Below are 21,576 nucleotides of genomic sequence, written 5' to 3'. Positions count from 1 at the left end.
GTAATGTATGCCTTAATACCATCATTAAGCGAACTTATTGAACAAGTGTGCGGGAACTTTGCTTCTGACCAAGATCGTTATAACAACTACCTATACCGCATATAGATCGACACCGATTGTTGAAGCGAACGAAACAAAAATGTTACTACCGCATTTTGCTCTCGAAACCATTTGCGTTGATTTTTTTTTTTCGTTGCATCTCTATGTCGCCTTTTTATCATATCGATATAGAATATTCACGTTTCTAGGGAAGCTAACCACGATCGTTCAATCAATATATGGAAAATCGCATTCTGCATGTATGCATGTGGTTCGCAAATATGTACGTAACTATATTATGTAATTATGTAATTTGTGGAGGCTTTCTAATAGCGAATATTACGGCATGTATAAACACACACAACACACACAGAATGTCCATTTGAAATATATTTCAATACTGGCATAAATAGATAATTTAGAATCGTGTTCACCTTAGCATTAATATATTAGGGAAGACATTAATTTTCTATCATGTTTCCTCAACTTTTGTAAGATTAATATTGGAGCTGTGCCAACAAGTGCACAGTATTTCTATGAATATGCAATTCTTGGGGAAACATTTTATAAAGAATTTTATAAAAGTTTTCTCGTCCTAAAAATGACATTATATTAAACTATCTTGTTTTTCCTTACATAGAAATAATGTATATTAAATTTGAAAGCAATATTCACAAATCAGTTTCTGTTCGCACTTCACTTTTTTATATGAATATAAAGCGTTCTCCTTCCGTGATATACCTTTATAAAGAATGAAGAGCCCTTTGTTTTGATCGCATAAAAACCGTTTGCGATAATATCGGCGTGTGCGCGCGCGACACTGACGGGAACAAAATTAAATTTTCTTCCGTGAGATGAAAGAAGTAGTATGGAAATCATATCTGCCGCAGTCACCCTCCGAGAATTTTGTGGCAATGTCACCGTGGCGCGATAGGAAAGTCACAAGGATGCTATTCCTCTATCTTATATTTCCTTCTTAGAAGAGCGGAAATATCTTCGCGAACCGTTTCAAGGGATTGGTGTGGCTTCTCTTTGCCCTTCGTCTTCGATCTTTGCCGAATTAACTATCGATATTTGAAATGATGAAGGCTGCGAATAATAATTTAGTAAAAAAAAAATCATCCCTTATCAGAGAGTAAAGCAGCTTTATTTCGCGACAAACATCTCAAAATGCTTTTTATATTTGATTCAGAAGAATCATTTTACAGAGATCTTGAGTTTTTATTTTTTTTTCTACAGACTTATACATCCATAATAAAATGAAAAAAATTATAATCTCTCTGATAAAACAATGCTATAATGTGATAATCGTTCTCTCTAGGATAGTATGTACAAAATTTTGCAAAAATGACTCGCCATATGTGATAAATGCAGCGGTGCAAAAAATAACGCTTGCATGAACAAATCTGATGTAATAAAAAGAGATGAATATTACTTAGCATGAGTACATGTTAAATATGGAAAAGTATGTGCACGAACAAACAAATTAAATTAAACGAAATATAAGCCGCAAAGTATGTACGTGACGCATGATATGTAGAATCAAAATTTTAATTAATTTAAAGTCCTTAACGCGTTGAGAAAATATAATCTGCTTGCTGTAAATTTTGAACGATTATAGTGTCTTAAAATTTGCACAATGACTCTAAAATTTTAATTATTCTTCGTCGCGTCATACGATGTTGAAACAAACAAAAACGTTTGTGAAAAGAAAGCGCGAGTAAAGAAGACGAGACCTGAATAAGACAAAAAGCAAGACATGCAAAGAAAATCCTGGAAAAGAAAAAAAACGCCAGTTTAGATTCAGTCAATCGATTCCTAAGTATTAAAGACGTATTAAGATCGCTAGACTCTTTGTCTTATGAATGGAAAAAGCAGAAAAAGTTCTTAATGAGGGCCCGTTTTATTTCGCAAAAATAAATTCATTTGATGCCTTGAAGCTACAGACTCAATCGTGAAGTAATTTATTTTTGAAGTAATTTATAAAGAAAAAAGTTCACATACACAGGCAATGATAATAATCTGAAAAAGCGAGTTTGATAGATTAAGCAAAATATATATATATATATATATATATATATATATATATATATATTTATTTATTTATTTATTTATTTATTTAATACAATTTCGAATTTATTTATACATCCATTTATATATCCATTTATATATCCATTTAAAAGATCTGTTTGTATTAAATAACTGGATAACTAAATAACTTTTAATTTAGGTCAAAAATAAAAATCGTTAATAAGCAAAATACTTTTTTTTTGCTACATTTTATTGCTTTGCAATTTTTTGTTATAAATGTTTGCTTTAACAATAAATAAATAAGTATATATATATATATATATATATATAAATGTATAGATAATGTAATTATTGAAAATTATTTTACATATCACAGTAATAAAACGAGAACATTTATTACAAAGGACACGCTTGTAATTGACAATGAAAAGAATGCATTTTAAGTCTTATAAGAAACACGCATTACTTATACTAAACAACAGATGTTCATTTAAATTTTGTAAAGGGAATTTGATTACGTCGTCATATCCTATAAATTTTCTTCTAGATCGGCGGCTGGCGAGTGGCTTAGAAAATACCTGATTGCCGTCATAACTCTAGGTAATTTTGCGCGTAAGGTATTCCCAAGGCGCGCAAGAGAGCCCGGGAGCAATTTCATATTAATATCAACCCCTCTGTCTTCAGACGCTGTCTTGGCAAGCAACGTCACTTTCGTCGTCGGTTTGATTTAATCAGGCTTGGCCCTTTTCTAGATTACTTGTCGGCACTTTATAGCGCACAAAAAGCCATATCCTTCTCGTTTCAAGCATACGGAACGAGGGTCAATAATCTTCGGCCAACAAGCTGTCTCTTCCCCTTTCGAGAGATACATCTCTTTTTATTTTACTGGAAGCTTCGGTTTTTGCTACATCGCTATGACGTTTCGGTATTTCAGGAACGTCGCTTATATTTTCGCAAAGTCATGCCTGTCTTTAATGTATTTATCCAGCTCGAGAAGTTTTCAACGTGACATCAAGTCATGGAGCTTCACATTGAATAACGCGATGATGGACCTTAAAAATAGAGAAGCACCAATGTAATATTGTTTAGTATCACAAGCGAGAAAATTTCATACAGAGAGAGAGAGAGAGAGAGAGAGAGAGAGAGAGAGAGAGAGAGAGAGAGATCTATGTAAGTTCAAACAAAAATAAATTTTATGCTTTATCGTTATTAAACGTTATTAAAATTTAGACGAAGCATGTAATATCGTTTTATTAACAGGTATGCAAGCATCGTTTGCAATTTTATCTGATAAATCGCTCCGAGTGCAAAATAAAAATAGACAGTATGTTAGGATGACAGATGTCTCTTTTTCTCTTATCGAAACATTCGTCGTTGAAAGATATTTTTTGTCGCAATAAGGAATCGTCTATTTTTATTCAAGATTTAAAAAATAATCTGAAAAATTCTGATAATTCATAAAAATTCTAATAATGCATATATTACAAAAATAAAATTAAAGAAGAATATAAAAGTAATTTTATTAAAAATACAAGATAACTAAATTCAACGTTTAGAAATTTATATATTGACAGTATCTAGTAGTAAAAGTTAACGCGTGACAGACTGTTAGGTTGGAAACATTAAAAGCTGTCTGCGCTACGCGAGATCGCCTAAAATCTTGTTTTATCCAAAACTCTAGTAATTAAACACGCGATAATTCAGGCGGATAATGCACTCGTGCGGCAATCCCGCCGACTACAATTCCACGCGTGCTGACGCCTCTTCGTCCTCACCGTCGCTACTACCTCCGACCCAGAAGCAAGAAGAAGCTCGGAAGCTGGAATAATTTACCAAGTGCTCTCCACCTTTGTGAAGTGTAATGTAGAATAATGTTTTACACCATTGTGGCTTATCCTTGCCTCGAGTCGAGCTGCGGCCGCGGAGGTAAAATAAATTTTGTAGCGTAAGGGCGCTCGCGCTTACTTCATCCATCACGTGTCTTTTTGTCCCGTAAAAATGGCGTAATGCCAATACAACCACGTAAATTGTAATAATGCACGGAAACTTAACACGATATATTATACGATGTAATTAGTACAAACAACAATTGTTAAAATTTATTAACATTTATTGTTGATATTGTACTTTTTATTTAGTTTCTAAACATCTTAAAGCCTCTCGTGCAGATTGTGTAATGTGATTACATAATAGGGAGAAAAATTTCTCAGATAACAGATAATTGATTGCATTATGAAATAATAGAATAATAATAATAATAATATTAATAAATAAGTCTAATCGCTAATAAATATTCAAAGCAATGATAAAAGCTAATTCGATAAAAACATATCTCTATTATTATACATTTGTTTTAAGCTAATACGAGATAATACAAATTTAAATTATTATAATTATTAATTTGTAATACATATTATATAATTAACATAGCAATATACATCACAAGTGAAATGTATGACACGTTAATGGCACCGATAAATACTATGTACAAAAGGAGTAAAACGTGAAGCAATATCGATCAGTGCGCAAGAACGTCCGACAATTTTCCACACGCCCGATATCTTATATTTTCTTCCTTATGTCTTCGCGTACTTCATCGCTTTTCCATCGATAGCGTAGTCTTCTTTTTCTTTCCGTCCGTAGTACGGACCTCCAGTACTCCGTACCCCATCGACCGCGTTACACGTTCGACCACGACGTGAGCAAAACTTTTAAAACCGCGAGTTAACTCTTTCGAGACCGTCTGTCTAGCTGCATTGCGGCCTGCAAGATATTAAGCTGTTTTTTTATATTTGTCGTAAGTTTAAAAAAAATGCGCGGAATAACTTTGCAATGTTTTCGTTGCACAATTTCCTTCTTGTATATTATCTACATATGTTACATAGTTATAAAGTTATAAAGTTATTTACAGTTAACTGTCAGTGTGTCAAATTTTCTTTTGCCATTTTATAAAGTTTTTCATTCCCCATTCGAAATAAACTTTTACTAACACATGTAGTATAACATTTCAGATTAAGTGCGTCGCGTTTTAGTTTCAGACATAATTTATTATTGTCATGGATTGAAAGACCTAATAATATAAATAATTTGAATATAATAAAAGTAATATAAAATAAATTTATTTCATAATTAATTTTAAAACTTTATCTCGATTTTAATTTTTGTTAAAAACTGATTTAATGACTGATTGTTATATTGTACTTAATGATAAAAAATGGAAAATTATAAAAAATAGTGATCATTTATACATTGTTGGCCCGAAAAAAATACCTTTAAATTTATCAAAGAATCACATATATCTGAGACATTTTTATACTCTATTATTGCAAAAGTTAAAATGAAATTACGCATGCATAAGAGAAGTGAAATTATTTTATAACCATTCCGCTCCATTTTTTTCGGTTTTTTTTTTGTCATAACTATATTCTACTTCTCTGAGTATATATTCCCGAGTGTGATTTTGGCTCTACCCTTTCTCTCATAAAACTGGGTTAAACCCAAACGGCTGCGCTGCGTTTAGCTTAAATAAAAAACAAAAAAGTCGAGAGAGAGAGAGAGAGAGAGAGAGAGAGAGAGAGAAAGAGATAGAATAGTGCATCGCGTCCTGCTCATCCGTATGCACCATCAGGTCATTGCTTTTTAACTGTTTCGCGGCACATTGTTTCTTTCTCTCTTGGCAAAAACGCGCAGAGGGTGATATCGCTGACAGTAATATCTCGTTGGTATTCTAAGAGATTAAGAGAAAGAGTCGTAATTGTCATGCCGCCGTGTGATAATGCCGCTGTTATTTTTCGCGCGATAAAGTGCGTATTGCGCTATATCTCCAAATTATGGATGATCGCGCGGACAAAGTTTCATCATCAAAGTTTCACGACGTGTTCGAGAGAAGAACTAGGAGTCGAAGTACGTAATATTAATGTATAATCGTAGTTGTGCCTAATAGTCGGAGATCGTGGTTTACTTTATGGAGCTTCTCGACCGACCGCGTTCGAAAAGCCGCAAAAGCAGCAGAACTGCTGCTTGAAATTTCGCTTAGCATCGCTCGAATCTCTCTCGCGATTTCGAATGTTCTTAACAGTCGGATAAAATTTGCCGAGTTACGTAGAAAAGTTCGCGCCGTGTAAAGCGCAAACCACATCAGCCTGCTGCCGGTGTTATTTCCAGCTAGAGAAAACAGAACGTAAATGTGTGGTTTCGTAAACAGTCAACGCGCTACGAGCTATTCTGGCGCATTTATACTTGCATTTTATTTGCATTTTACTGTTAGTACGCTGCAGACTGCAGGAAATAACGTGAAGCTGCGGACGATGTTGTCGCTTCGGACGTTGTTGCAAGCGAACGAGGACGACAACGCGAGCGACGGCGACAATGACAGCGACAAGAAGGAAAACGACGACGATGACAACGACAAGAAGGAGCGACGACGACGGTCGACCCCACTTTCGCGTTGCACGTTTATTCGTAGACGCTCGTAGACATGCAAGGGACATACGAATATAAACGCCCAGACGTGGTGTAATACGACCCTGCGACCAAACAGCACGGACGGTATCTTGATGCAAGGATTACGGTAATATCCGCGAGGCTCGAATTTGAGAAGGCGGCACGAGGGTGAAATTGGATCGCTACTGGCGCTTTACGCTGAAAAGAACGTATCGATTCTCGAGGTTGCTTTCTACAGAGGAACTTTATTTTGAGAAACCATGGGGGAATGGTTAGAATAGTTTCGCTACTTTCTCTTATAAACTTTTTTGTCGCATTTTCTTGAAAAAAAATATCCGAAAAAATGTGTCAATAAAAAACGACATTGAAAAAAATAGTGGTTAAGGAATTTTTGCGCGTACATTTTATATCGCTTTTTATAAATAAAAGATGTTTTTTTTAATTTAAAAAAATATTTCAGAGAATAAGAAGAAATAATCTTGCTAGTAATTTCTATTTAAAGTAATGCATTAGTTCGCCTTAGTAAATTAAAAAAGATCTAAATAATTTCCCTGATATGCTTGTCGTGCCAATATTACACATAGCTTTAGCTTGCTGGAAGTTTAATGAAATTCCATAGCATACTGTGCAATTTCGCACATTAATTGACATTAGACCGTTTGCGCTGCACTAATATCACGATTCTCATCCGTCTCCTGAAAATATTCCTGTACATTATTCAAAACTGTTTCAAAAAGAATACTTAACTATGTCAAAACTATTACAATTTTGAATACTAAATATGCATAAAATAATATAATGATACATGTTCTCTCTCTCAAAGATAGAAACATAATTGTAACATCTCTAATAAAATATGGCATATTGTCATTCTTCGTCAAACAATTCTTTTCGAAAATATATTCTTTTCACTACTTGTGGATGAAAAAACTGCGAAATCTCCGACAAAACGCAAAATCTCTCTCATTTTTTTCTCCAAAAATGGAAAATTCTATTATATTTGCTTCACACATATACACAAATAACTCGAGCATATTTTATAGGCAAAAACTGATACACAATGTTACCACGTGACGGAATCACGCGAGAGCCGCAAGTGGCATTCGTCCGCGATGCATTCTTCGCCCGGTTTCTCGCGGCGAGCCCTAAAATGCACAAACCGGAATAGAGACGGATGCATCCATCAACCTCGATCGTCGACGTCTGTTTTCACAGAATTTCTGCTGTACTTTCGAGGTTTTCGAATGTATGTACGTACATACATTGCGGATATTTCTTCGTACTTCGAGACCTCTCTCCACGACTTTTCCGTCTAGCCGCGCTTTTCCCATCGCCTGTCGGTTCACGAGAAAAGAGAAAACGTAATTCCCGAGCGGCCCGCCAAGTCGTTCAACGACTTCTTTCAACGACAGTTTCTTCTTCCTCGATAATCTTTCATGATATAACCCGCCAAGTAGTTTACAGATCTTCGCTAGTCGACTGTGTGCAATCTGTTTAAGTTTCAAACAATGTTGAAGTAATACTGGACGCCATAACGCTTCTAAAATATATTTCGCGAATCCATGTATGTTGTTGATAATGAAATCTCTTTATTATATTATTTTTGAAATAGTATTATTAAATAATATTATTCTTTAAACAGTCTTTTTAAAAAATTTCAAAGATTCAATTATTTCTCTTTAATATATTATCTTATCTATGTAGCATATGATTTTATTAATCTCATTCATAGGACTCGTGTTGATCTGTAAAACATTTTTATATCATTGTCATAGTTGTTATAAACTTTGTAATCTTTTGGTAAACATCTTAAAAGAACATCATCCTTTCTCTCGGAATGTCATACTTTGTCGCAGAACATTCGATGTATTCGATGTATGTTTTGCTAACATCTTCTTAGATGACGCTCTATTGTACTCAAGCTGCACGTCTCTGACTTCTCCATTTTGCCTTTCACTTCTTGCTCGTTTTTCCAACCACCTTTACTCTACCCCAACCTCTCGTCCCAGTTGTTTGAACAACGAGGGGTGGATATTATTCCCACGAGATCTTTCTAGTCATCTTACGACTTTTTCCGAGAGTAGTCTCTTTTTCAAGAATGGAGCGTGACATCGGACAAAATACTTTTGGCTAAATCTTTCCTGTAATATTTAATATGGAAAATGATTCGTCGTGAATTCAAATGGCGAATTAAAATATTCTTTTACATTAAGATTTTACACTTCCTTTACTAAAAATTTTAAAGTTTAATATACAATTTTATATTATTTTATATACATATTATTTATATTATATATATATATATATATCTATATATATACAAAACGGATGTATTTATTAACCTAATTTTATTAAATTACTACTATAACAGTAACGTTGTTCATCAAGGTTTGAAAATGTTACTAGATTAAATTAATAGTGTATTAATAAATACTTTATTATTGTATTATAATTTTGTACATAAATTGTCTATAATATATTGAACAAATTATATATGCAAAGTAAATTGTACTTGTTATAAATATCAAATTTGAAACAAAAATTTTTTTTTTGTTTTTTTGTACTACAGTCGGACCTCTTATCCTACGACATTTTCGGTCTTGAATATTCCCCTTAAACCTCTGATCCTACGACAAAAATTTGAGAGTGGGGGTATAATTCCCCTTTTGCGGTCGTAGTATGAGAGGATTTTTTGTCGTAAGATAAGAGGTTTCGTAGCATAAGAGGGTCGTAGGATAAGAGATCCGACTGTATATATTTTAATTTTTTAACTTATTGCCTTTTCAATCAAACGTATCAGGAATGTTTTATAAATGATTATTATTTTAGCACAGCTATTAACTATTATGAGAATATTACTATAGAAGATATTTTCTCTTTTACGAAATATATTACTTCAAATATCAGATAATACACAGGAAAGGGAAGTAGCTTCTTAAAGCAAAATTTTATTAACTATACTTGGTAATATGAAAATTTTATAATAAGAGTGGTCCTTTTGTGTCGATTTGGTGGCTGCTTAATAACAATGCATAATTAATAATAATAATAATATGCGTTTTACATTAGTGTTATATATAATTAAAAATTATATTTGATATATACAATTAAATAAAAAGTTTCGCAGCTTTAATAGTTTCAAGCGGATATGACTTTTCTCGCTCGAATAATAAAGTCGCGTCAAATACGTTTCACGACAAGAGCCATCTCATCTTAGAGAACGTTTTCCACTGTTGGCAGCGAATCGTAGACCTCTCTTTCTAGCGGCAAGCATTTCTCACGAAACGTTACAGCCAAGCGCATCGAGGGTTTCCAATTCGCGGAGTTGCCAACGCATAAGATGTAAATAATGTTTCGCCTCCGGTGCATTCCGCATGCATCGAAAATCCGGGAGAAACGAGCGTCGCGCGCATCCGTCGATTCCGATCGTCAACGTCGGAACCGGCAGTCTGGCACCGATACATGCATTTCCGGAATTTCTAACAGCATACCGGCTCGCAGGAATTTTCACGACATATGTCTTTCGCAACGGCGGTTTCTTTCTCTCTCTCTCTCTCTTCCTTTGTCTTTTTCTCTTAAAGCACGCGGGTTCACCCACTTTATTTTCCACTCGACCATTTTTCCCCTTTATTTGCCCCGTTCCAACCAAGAGTTCCGGTTGTTTGAACCTCGCCTCGGCGCGAATATTATTCCGCCGATTACGCTCGATTTTTCCGGCTGGAAAGTGCTCTCCGCGATTTTCGTCGCGCAGTTTGCCTATCGGTACTTTTTGAGAATATATATGTATATAACGGTCCAAGACAAATGGCGCTTGCAAACTCTTCAGTGCGATATACTCTCGGGCCGACGTTTTCATTTGACATTTCGGTGCTCTTTCGTTTTTCTCTTCGATAAATTGAAAGATGAAAATGTTTTTTATGTTGCAGTGATACGGAAGAATTTGGTAACACGTAGCGTTACGTTTCGTGGAAGTGTGCAAAACGTAAATCAATTTGCAAGAATGTAGTTATCCAAATAATTATCAACATACTCTTGCTTGGAATGTAAATTTTTTGTTAATTTTAAATATATTACATGTATTGTTATTTATTATATGCTAAGATCATAAACAGAAACAGAGAGGAAAGCAATCATCATATAACTATGTATTATATGTATAACACTATTAAAATTTTGCATTAATATTTTTATGTTAGTATATAATTTAATATTTTATCTTTCTCTTTCTCTCTCTTTCTTTCTCTTTCTCTTACACAACAATAGAAAATTATTAAAAAATTATGTTCGCTGGAAACAAGGGTATCGAAATGCTCCTTAGTTTTGGAAAGATATATACAAATGAAAATACTTTTATAGTATCCCAAAATGGCAAGAGGAATACGAGTAAAATTCAGCTGTTTGCTAAATCCCAGCTTTGCCAAGTAACATAGAAATGGAAGGGGTTAATTTGCGAGTTTCGTAGGATCTTCTCTTGAGGGCTCGCCAAGCTTATTACAGTAAATAGCTTAGACGGAGGATGCTCCGTTCAGTTCGGCCTCCCCTGTTCAGTTGGGCCTTTCATCTTGCAAAATTCATTTCTGCCACTCTCTTTCTCTCTCTCCCACCCTTTTTCTATCTCTGTCTCTCTTTCTACGGCCTAAAAGATACAGCGCGTAGAATCGTTATCACTTTATCAAAGTTGGACGCGGTGCTCGTTCCGACAGAAGAAAGTGCTTTCAACCGACCGTATCGTTTATTAACGTTTTAACAGCCACGCGCAAACGTATATTGCATTAAGGTACGAGACACCGAGCCGATTAAACTGTTGCTGTGTCGAGTGAAAAAGATCGTTCCACCGTGAACAACGCGAATGTGAAACGCCCCTTTCTACGACATATTTAAAGCCCTTCGCGGTAATAGGATAGCAAGGCGACGAAAAGTGGATTGGAAATAAACCCTCTTAACCCCTGCTTTCTTCGAATAAATTCGTTGAAAATTACGTTCACTGGTATCACCTAATTTGATGTCTCGCTTATAATTGTTTGCATACAAACATATATTATTTAATATAATTTAAACCTAATATCTAGAAAGCAAAAATCAAATATTAATTTAACACGATAGGTTTGTTTAACAAATCTTAAATATAAAATTCTGTTATTTTTTTATACGATATAATCGTACTTCTAAATTCACTCAAGAAAAATGTAGTTAATAAAAGTTTATATTATAAGCGATGTTGAATTGCAAATTTTGTTATCTCGCGAATCGTCGAAGCGCGAATTTTTTAGAGTGAATTTGAAACTGGAACATCCAAAAGGACAAGTCAATGCGACGCTTATCGATTCGCAGAAGTCAGCTAAAATTCACTTTAAAGCGCGTTCTCTCAATCGGCAGCTCGCGATGCCATCGAACTGTCTCCACCCAGGAACATCGTGATTTGAATAGTAATCAGCAGACGCGGTACGTAAGCCACTAACATCTTCCATGCAAATAGACATGACTTCGCTCGTCTACGCACGTATGCGTTCCCGCGATTGTGTGCTCGGTACACTCTCACGATCCGCGAACGCGAGATACGTATCAGACGCGAGATTGCATTTGCCGCAGTATGGGGCGGGATATGTACGAGTTATTCGACGGTATACTTTTCAAACTTTGTTGCCTGCACGAGGATCGCATTGCTCTGACTGCAGTGTGTTTTTCTTTATTTAAATAAATTTCTAATGTAAATACAAATATATCAAATATAAATATATCAGATATAAATACGCACTTTTTTCTACTAGAATCTAATTTTTTTTCTTTTAGTCTAAGAAAATATTTCTCAAGAAATGATAGATAAGATAGATCAAGAGTAAAAAAATTATAATGCAGTATTTTTAATAATTTATTTGATTTGAAATATATTTTTGTATACGCGAGAATTATTTTATGAGAATGTCGCTATTGTAAGAAAATCGAAATGGTTTTTTCAGAAAGTATCGCGTACGAATCGCGCGTCTCTATGGTGGATACCTTTCAAGAACATTTAACACCGGAAATTGGTCCATACTTCGACACCACAATGATCTCCAACATCACTGGCTTGGCCGGAGATACTGTTCAACTGGGGTGCAGAGTAAAGAATCTGGGAAATAGAACGGTGAGTTTAAAATAAAATTTCTTTTTTATAAATATTAGAAAATAATATAATTACACACAGAATCGATAATACGAGAAATTGTATATCATGTCACAGCGTTTTGGAAATATCGGTCCACTTACCACAAAATTACGTATCTCTCAGAGAGCAAATCTCAAGCCTTGCAAGTAGCAACTCAGATTTCGACACGGGATATCGGCAGGTGAACACAACCACTGACACGCCGCGAGCAACGCGAGATAGGCTTGCCCGAATTAATGCAAGAGATTCGGGAACGCGGAGGCGGGCAGCATCGACAACATTATCGAAATGCCAAGCGAATTGTATCTCCCGTTTACGGAATTAACCGGTAGATTACAGGATGAAGATGCAACGAATGTTACGAATGATGATATTTACATCGCAATTTTCGTGCGAAAAAGAGAACGAAGAAACAACGGAATTTCCCACGAATTAACTAGGAACGAAACATCCGCGCTATTATTCGAGTTATGTAATTATCACTGCGATTTCCGTAATACTGCAAACATCAGGATTTCAAAGTTTGTCTTGAACTTTCGCCGTTGATTAAGGTAAGCCGACCTCGTCACCCGCGCCGTAGAACAAATTTTTTTACTTTCACGGTTAAATCAGTGCTTCTAGTAGGTTGGTTCAATTAACTTGAGGACGGACGCGGTCCTCGGAGAATTTATCTTCCACTCTAGGATCTTCGGAAGTCTTCGACCTCGAATATCAACGGTTCGTGGCACTGCTCGAGGATTATCGTAGCGGTTAAGTAGAAAAGGACGATTTTCGTCAGACTACGTCTTCAAAGACGGCTCGATTGGGGGAAAGGGGTTACAGTTTTAATCCCGAGACTCATCTGTATGCAAAGCTCGATCTTTACATTTATTCAGTCGCAACTACGCGTGTACCGTCTAATATGTTTCGTTGATATTGTGCTTTTATCTGTAAATATGCGAGCGTGCAAGTTGATATATTAGAAAAGTGTAATACGAGTTTCAATAACACGTTCCACTAAAATACATGATATTAACGATATGATATTAATATTACGCTGAAATATATACATATGCACGTATACGTGTAAGCGCCCATGAATTAATGTCACGAGGGAATGTCGATGAAATTGCGGTTGCTCAGTTGGACGAAATTACATGAAACTCCTAACTCGTGTGGAAATGCTGGAATATCAAGAAGTTGAAAACGATGAAGTTACGTGAAAAAGTAGCACCGCGACGGCTTGCCACGAAAAGAGAAGTGGCAAAAATCAGCGCCACTTTAGAGATGATATTAACTTTGAAAGTAGGTCCCGCGCATATGTAAAAACATTCGTAAAAGAAAGAGCAGCGATCGCTGTTATGGCAGCTACGATGCGTTCGTGGATTTTATCTACTTGCATATTTTCACCAGAGCCGGCGGGTTCTTTTCTTTCTCATCCATGTGCGCGTGTAAAAGCGTGTATTGTACATTTTATTACGCGAAAAAGTTTCCTCGAAATATTGGCAATCGGATAGACAATTGCTTTTTTTTTTTTTTTTTTTTTTTTTTGCGAAAAGCATATTAACTACGACATCAGAACATTCGAGTGATAATCGTATTAAACTGGGAAGCTTTCGCAGTTTATATTTCCGATTATATTCAAGCGTAAATATACATCGTGAGTTTCGACCTAGATTCGATTAACACTGTGCGATGATTTATTGTACGACGACATATTACAATGCAGCGTGGGAAGTATCATTATGCACCGTTTTCATAAGTATTAATTAAATTAATAAAGCTTTAACTGAGTCTTTCTGTCTCCATATATTTAGAATAGAGAGATTCACTTACATCACATGGCTAACATTAATTAACGCGAATGACTCTCTGAAACATTTTGAACATTTTGAATGCAGATATTTAGACAAAGGTAGATTACTAAATATTAAATGAATCAGAAATTAGTATACAATAATATGAATTTACAGAGATAAGGTTAATTAACTAGAACTGAAATTATCTGCTTCCGTGGTTAGTTTTGCATAAATAAATGCTGGATATCTCTCGCGATGCGAAAATCAGTCGACGATTATATTGTTTCCGGTTTAGCCATTGGGAGATATTACATCAGGTACGGTTTAATGAATATTACTATAGTTTTCATTAAATCGCATAGATATCATTTGTATTCAAACTGTGCCTGAATTACAGTGCAAGTTTGAAGACTTGTATAATATGTTAAATGATAATAAGAAAAATCACTGAAGTTATTAAAGTGCCAGATTCGTCGTTACGCCGCAATTTCCGACACGTGAGGGAATTGCACTGATTATAGGGATGTTATGACAGCTCCGAATCATGGTTTGGATTCTGTTCTAATTAACGGCTTCGAGAACTTTCCAGCATCATTCGAACTTGGCAAATGTCACTTTGCACCCTCCTTTACAAAGTTCGTCCGTATTATCGTTATGGAATCACGACTTAATCTCGTAGAGATCGACACTGTCAGATATATTTTGACACGATTGATAATAGTATAATTTAATATAATTTAACAACTTTTAAATTATATAAATAATATATTTCACATTTTTTTATATGTTTAAACATGGAACGTATTTCATATCTTCTAGTAACAGCTAAATAGTCAAATTTGCTGCACCTATACGCTTATAAATAATTGCAAAGTACGGGAGTCGTCGTTATGCGCCGAGATTGTAGTCATACATCACGGGGTTATATAGCATTAAACAAAGACATGAAGTATTCCAGCTGCGGCGAATCTACTGCACTCGTAAATTTCTCGGGACTAGAAAAGGGAGAGTATAAAGTTTTATCGTCCCATCTTACGAGCAGCAACAGGGCGCGAGGAGCGATGATAGTTAGCGGTTCGCGATAATTCAAGATTTCTGCATTCAGATTATAGAAATCTCGGCAGATTTTTGCTAATCTGTTGTTAAATACTGTGTCGTTTGGATCGATAATAATATTGGAAACACATTTGTAGGTATTACCGTTGCTTCCTTACTTGTAACAAAAGAATCTAAAATAATATTTTGAAGATAAATTTTTTTTTACAGATATTAATTATATATATTATATATAAAAATCGACGGTTTTTTATTATTTGTTTTAGATTTCGTGGATAAGGCATCGTGACATCCATTTGCTGACAGTTGGTACTTACACTTATACAAGTGATCAGCGTTTCGAGGCGATGCAAAGTAAACTTCATACAGATGAGTGGATCCTCATAATTCGATATCCACAGCGAAAGGATTCTGGTATCTACGAGTGCCAAATATCCACCACTCCACCCATCGGTCATCCTGTTCACCTCATTATAGTCGGTAAGTCATGACTACTTTATAGAAAATGCCAGAACGAGCGATTATTTCTAAGATAATAAAGATGTATGAAAATTTGACTCATAATTCAGCGGTTACCCGTTCTGATGAATATAACGACTCATTTATGGTCAAAATAAATTTTAAATAATGTTTCCTTGTGTAAAATTGCTTGTGTAAAGTGCTGAAGTAATAAACATTAATTAAATATTGACCATATTATCAGACATTTGCGCGAATAAAAAGAATCATCGATATAAAAAACATTGATATAAAAAGGACATTTATTAACTTAGACATTTTCCTAAGATATTTTCTACACTTGCAAAGAAAATACGATTTAATTTTCTTTAATAATTTATAAGTGATATGACATTCTCGCATCATCTCTGAATTGATAGAAATATCTTTAAAATGGTTCAAATAATTTAATTATCTGATTATAAACGTCCCTATTATAGATCGAAAAATCTAAAAAAGCACCGAAGAAATTAAATTACTTAGCAAAGATTGAACGCGTATGATAATTATTGATAAGGTTATTTTTGATAAGGGTATTGATAAAAGTGTATTAAATCTCTGAATAGCTATGTTATATTTAATTTCATTTTATCTCTTCTTTAGAAATTCGTGTTTGGTTTTACGCGCATCTTTAGATTTATCATTATTAATCGAATACGTTACAACGATCGTTGTGAGTCTTTTTTCATCGAGACCCAGTCTGAATAATTCAAGCGGCGAAAGTGGTCGGAAGAAAAAAAACGCAGAATCTCGTAACTTTTGATTCAAACTTTGCTAGCCATTTTAAGTGTTGAAAAGAGTAAAAGGCCATGGCACGCGGCGGAAGTTACAAGTTAGTAGGCCTCGTGGGAACCACCAGACGATCGAAAGAATTATAAATCAATGTGGAAAAGTTGCTCCAGGAAATATTACTAGCGACGCGTGTAGCAGTTGAACGTGGACATTGTCCACGATCTATGAGATCTCATGCGTGCGTAACATGCGAGAAAGGTAAAAGTTTCACGATTCGCAGAGAGATAAATGTAATATTTTGGCATATATAGACCTTGAAAAAAACACAGATAAAAATTATTTTATTCATACGTGCGTTAGGTATTAATTTTCTGGAAGAATGGAATTTACATTCTCTCTTTCTCCAAAGAGATTTCTTTTATTAAAATATTATACGTAGATTAAAAATGTAATTATGCAAAATAATTTCTTGAATAAAACCGGAAAATTTTTACTTTGAAACATTTTAGAATGCTACGAAGAATTTATGTTCCGCGATTTTAAAAGACTGTCTTTTTCATAAAAGAGTAAACATTTTTATTTACAAAGCTATTCAATTTAATAAAGAAATAATCATATTTTCGCATTTTAAGAATGATGGATAAAGCAAATAATGAACATTTTTTCCATAGCATTTAAATTTTCTTCGATAGGTATGAAACAAATCTGTCGAAATTCTTGATCAAGATATTCTTTCTTTAGTTCGACAATTCTTAAGTTTTCTATCACGATTGGTCTTCGAGAGAAAACGTTGTCAGAGACGAGCGTTTCGCGAACACGAGTCACGAAAGTGTCCAATTATCGCCAGGCTAATGAAGTCTTTTCCCCAAGAAAAGAGAGTGGGCTCAGAAAGAAGAATCGATAGCTACTTTGCCAATGTACTTTCTTCTTGTCTACCTACCATCCATCACAATGTTTCTAGCTTCTTCTCTTCTCCTCTGTCACTTCAAGCTTGTCATTTTTTTGTTTCCTTAAATTCTCTGTATTTTCCAACTTTCTTAGAAAAAGATTTCTAATTTTTCCTAACTTTTTCAGCAGTATTTTGTGATTTAACAGCAATGATGTTAATTGTATACCTTGTAGAATAAATTCAAAAAGTGAATTCAATAAAAACATATATAATTTCCACTCTTTTTTTAGCTATATTATTTTAAAATCCGAGAAAATTAAAAGCTCTCTGACATTTCTCCAAAAAAAGATTTTCAAATTTTCGCAATTATCCGCAGATCAATTCTCTCATTATCTCCATTAAAATCTTGAGAAAATAACATCTATAGATCGCAGGATAGCCAGAAGTAAATGACTGTCTAATTATTCACATTAGTTTGCGCATGCATAGATATAATAAATATAGGATACATGTGTAATATAATGACAATATAATATGATCTAAAAAGAGAGATAAATTGCGTTTGAGCAATTGATCGAAGTGACGCGATAGCGCTTTCACTCTATCTTCGTCCATTTAATAAAGACGCCAAGCGAACCAGACGACGCGGAGCGGATCGAAAAACAATAGTCGACCTTTCAGCGGCATTCTTGGCACGCGATGTCCGTGAAATTGTGGGGACAAATTGAGCCTTTCCGGGAGCGAACAATTCTTCTTCAACATTGCGCTCGTTCGCCGTTTCATTGCGACTCGCACCGACTGCTTGAAAAGGGACTGATCTCGCTTCCTTTACGCGAGCATTTTTTAACTGCTTCACCTTTCCTTTCTTTTTCGCCTCCGTACCACGATGCTTCTCTGTCGCGATTGATGTCGTCAAGAAGTACGTCGTTTGACTTGAAAGCTCGATTTTTAAACGGTTCGACGTTTACCGTGAGAGGCAACGGTGGGTAAAGACCGTGTCGAAGTTTGCGAATGCTTGTCGGAAAATTCAAGAAAATTCCAGTTGTGCTTACATCAATATTGCACGGTCTAAGTTTTATTTTCGCCAAACAATAAAATCATGCGCATATTTATTTTATTTGTCCGTTATTGTAGAAAGTATTGCAAAAATGTTTTAATAGAATTAAAACACAATTCCAGAGAAAAAAATATTTTTATATATCATTAAAAAAATAATTATTTTTCAAATTATTCTTCTAAAAATAATTGGCATTTCGCAACACGGAAACGCAATACTGTCTTTTTGATTAGTAATATCAATTTTTCTTAACGTCGTTTCTAGGATCCGATTTTTAACTTGAATTTTCTTAATTGCACGAGAAGAAGACGGCACTTATTCATTTTGACAACCTTCCTTAATCACTTGTGTGAGCGCGAGCGCGTTTGTTTCTATCATTTCTTATCGGTCGTATGACGATCTATATGCTGAACAGGTTCTCTGTCATCTGTATCAAGGTAGGAAACGGTTCGTTACGGAGGCGAGCATTGTGCCGTTTATCGATGTTAACAGCCAGAAAGTCGTCTTTGTTGTCGGCCACCTTTTTTTGTATTACCTTCCTTTTATCTCGGGGTCGCTCACCGTTCCTCTTTATCTTCTTCTCTATCTTTTACTTCATTTCATTGCCTAATACGAAGGCAATAAAAGACATGAAAGTTTAATCTTTTCATTTGCTTCTTCCTTTCTCTCTCTCTCTCTCTCTCTCTCTCTCTCTCTCTCTTTCTCTCTCTCTCTCTCTCTCTCTCTCTCTTTCTCTCTCTCTCTCTCTTCTGTCGAGTTTTTTCTATCAGATCAAAAGATCGTTTAATGACCAAACGTAGATACTCGACATAAAGTACTATGAGTAGTACTTTTGCTAAAATAACTTAAATAATTTGCCCGATCATAAATGAGTTATTTATATCCAGTCTAGTTCTCATTAAGTCGTCGTCAAGTATCAGCTTGAACAGAATGGGAGTGTTCATTTTGTGAAAGAGAAGAGACGAGTGTCGCAAGTTCGCAATTTGCTTTCGTCGATTGAACGACTGTCATGTTACAGCGAGCGTGCCGGCGAAAGGCATAATGAATGAATCATAATGAATGAAACGAGAGTCACGACGAGTCATCCGTCTATCGTCGACGCATCTCACAATCAGTCATTTATATGATCGTTTTTATTCTTGTTTGTTAGCTTTTTTTGGCGATTGTTTTCAATCGTTCTTAATTAATTGTGAAATCTGTCTGATAATTCGAAGTTGTCTAAAAATAAATGATCTGTAGCGAATCATCATTAACATACGATCGATTATTCTTTTCGTAGGATAAAATATGTAATTCTTTGTAAGCCTTTTTAATTTAATCTACTTTACTTGAAGTACTTTCCCGGCCGCAGTCATTTTCGCAAAAGTCATTTACCGTATTGCAGTCTTCCGTTTAATTCTTTCTCTTTTCACGGAGCTTGAATTTAATTAGAGAGACTATTTTTTACCATGAGCTTTCAACCCACTATTGCGCGTCTTTTAGCGCTCATTAGAAACGCTCCAGAAGTAAAAATAATTCGAATGAGTAGACGAAAATAGCTATTACTATTGTCAAGAGTGGAAACGAAATAACAGATGTATTTTGCTTAAACCCCCCGTACAAAATTCATAAAACTTCGACAATTTTACCAAACAATTGCATTATTCTTTTTCTACGCTATATAACTCAGGAACAATGATACATCCAACACCGTCTCCGATTTCGACTGTTATCCAAGTTTGGACGTTGCGTTTACTTTCTTTTCTCGAGACTGGCGAGGCAATATAGCACTTTCGCAGTGAATCAATTTCGCGACCGTCACGTACTCGGTCAAGTCGTTTCTCATTGGCGTTAGTGGAAGTGAGAGAAAAAGGAGTCTTGGAAACGTGGAGGTTGAGTCTCTTTCTCTCTCTCTCTCTCTCTCTCTCTCTCGGCGAGATGAGTGGATAGTCCGTAGTTTTCGTTTGTCGCAAACGTACGTCGAAAGTTAAACCATGCACATACAGCATAACGAATTTACATTACCTCTTGCGTGTGGAAGTTCCTTAACCATTACCGAGTGGCCCGGCTAGCCTGGACATTAGATGGCTAATTAGCGCTTGCTAATTAGTTTCCGCGCAAATTAATGTCTTTTCAGCCGAAAGCGCGCATTATCATATTATCGCGTATAATACGCAGATACATGATCGTGAAAGGATATGTCGTATCAATAAAAATGCTATATAATAATTAATCGCTATTGTTTAATATTTTATGACAAAAACATGTTAACGTATTAAAGATAACGAATGTACATCGATCAAATTAATTAATGAATAGCGCACTTTGTTTCGCGAAAATTTCAAATATTCGCGGAGTGGAAAACGAAAATGTTCGCCATGTTACGATGATAAAAAATGAAGCGCATTAAACTCATTATCGTCGTAATTCCAGCAAGTGGTATTAATAACTGCAACGCGCGGTATTAATCGAGTATATTTCTTTACTAAATTTCCGCCGTACAGCCACCGAGTTCTCAAACGGCAAGAGAGACCGTTGCGCGTTCGTGCATTTATCGTGAGATAAGTGCTAGAAATTGCGGCGCTCGAGTATGCGAGGATCCTTTGAAAATTAAAGAGGCGCCGGTGAATCCATTAAACGCAAATTTATCCGCCACCGTCCATTAAGAGGCGCGATTATCAAGATTATCATGAAGCGCTGTCGCATGAAACTCGGTAGAGAAATAAACGCAGTTATATTCTCGCGTCGTACAGTTGCATCTTCCATATTTCTGGGTATGCATCCTGGATGAGAAGGAAACACTTCAACTTGAAAAAGATGCTTAAGCAACGACCACTGGGAAACATCCTTAAAAACTGCATATTACTCGCGCGAATAATAAATGCGGGAAGAGAGATCATCTTGGCTTAAATGACGCTTGTACATAATA

At 35.2% G+C, this 21,576-nt stretch overlaps 1 protein-coding gene across 8 annotated transcripts in view; it reads left to right on the top strand.

The window, feature by feature from the left end:
- LOC140666374 (zwei Ig domain protein zig-8-like) overlaps nucleotides 1-21,576 on the top strand; it is a 51,779-nt gene that overhangs the window by 13,054 nt on the left and 17,149 nt on the right. For all 8 annotated transcript variants that reach the window (XM_072893547.1, XM_072893539.1, XM_072893520.1 and 5 more), the window contains 2 exons: nucleotides 12,471-12,637; nucleotides 15,759-15,972. In XM_072893547.1, coding sequence (XP_072749648.1) covers nucleotides 12,471-12,637; nucleotides 15,759-15,972 — 381 coding nt within the window. The remainder of the gene's footprint in view (nucleotides 1-12,470; nucleotides 12,638-15,758; nucleotides 15,973-21,576) is intronic.

This window comes from Anoplolepis gracilipes, chromosome 1 (genome assembly GCF_047496725.1).
Source record: "Anoplolepis gracilipes chromosome 1, ASM4749672v1, whole genome shotgun sequence".
NCBI lineage: Eukaryota > Metazoa > Arthropoda > Insecta > Hymenoptera > Formicidae > Anoplolepis > Anoplolepis gracilipes.
This window is presented reverse-complemented; position numbering and strand designations above follow the sequence as displayed.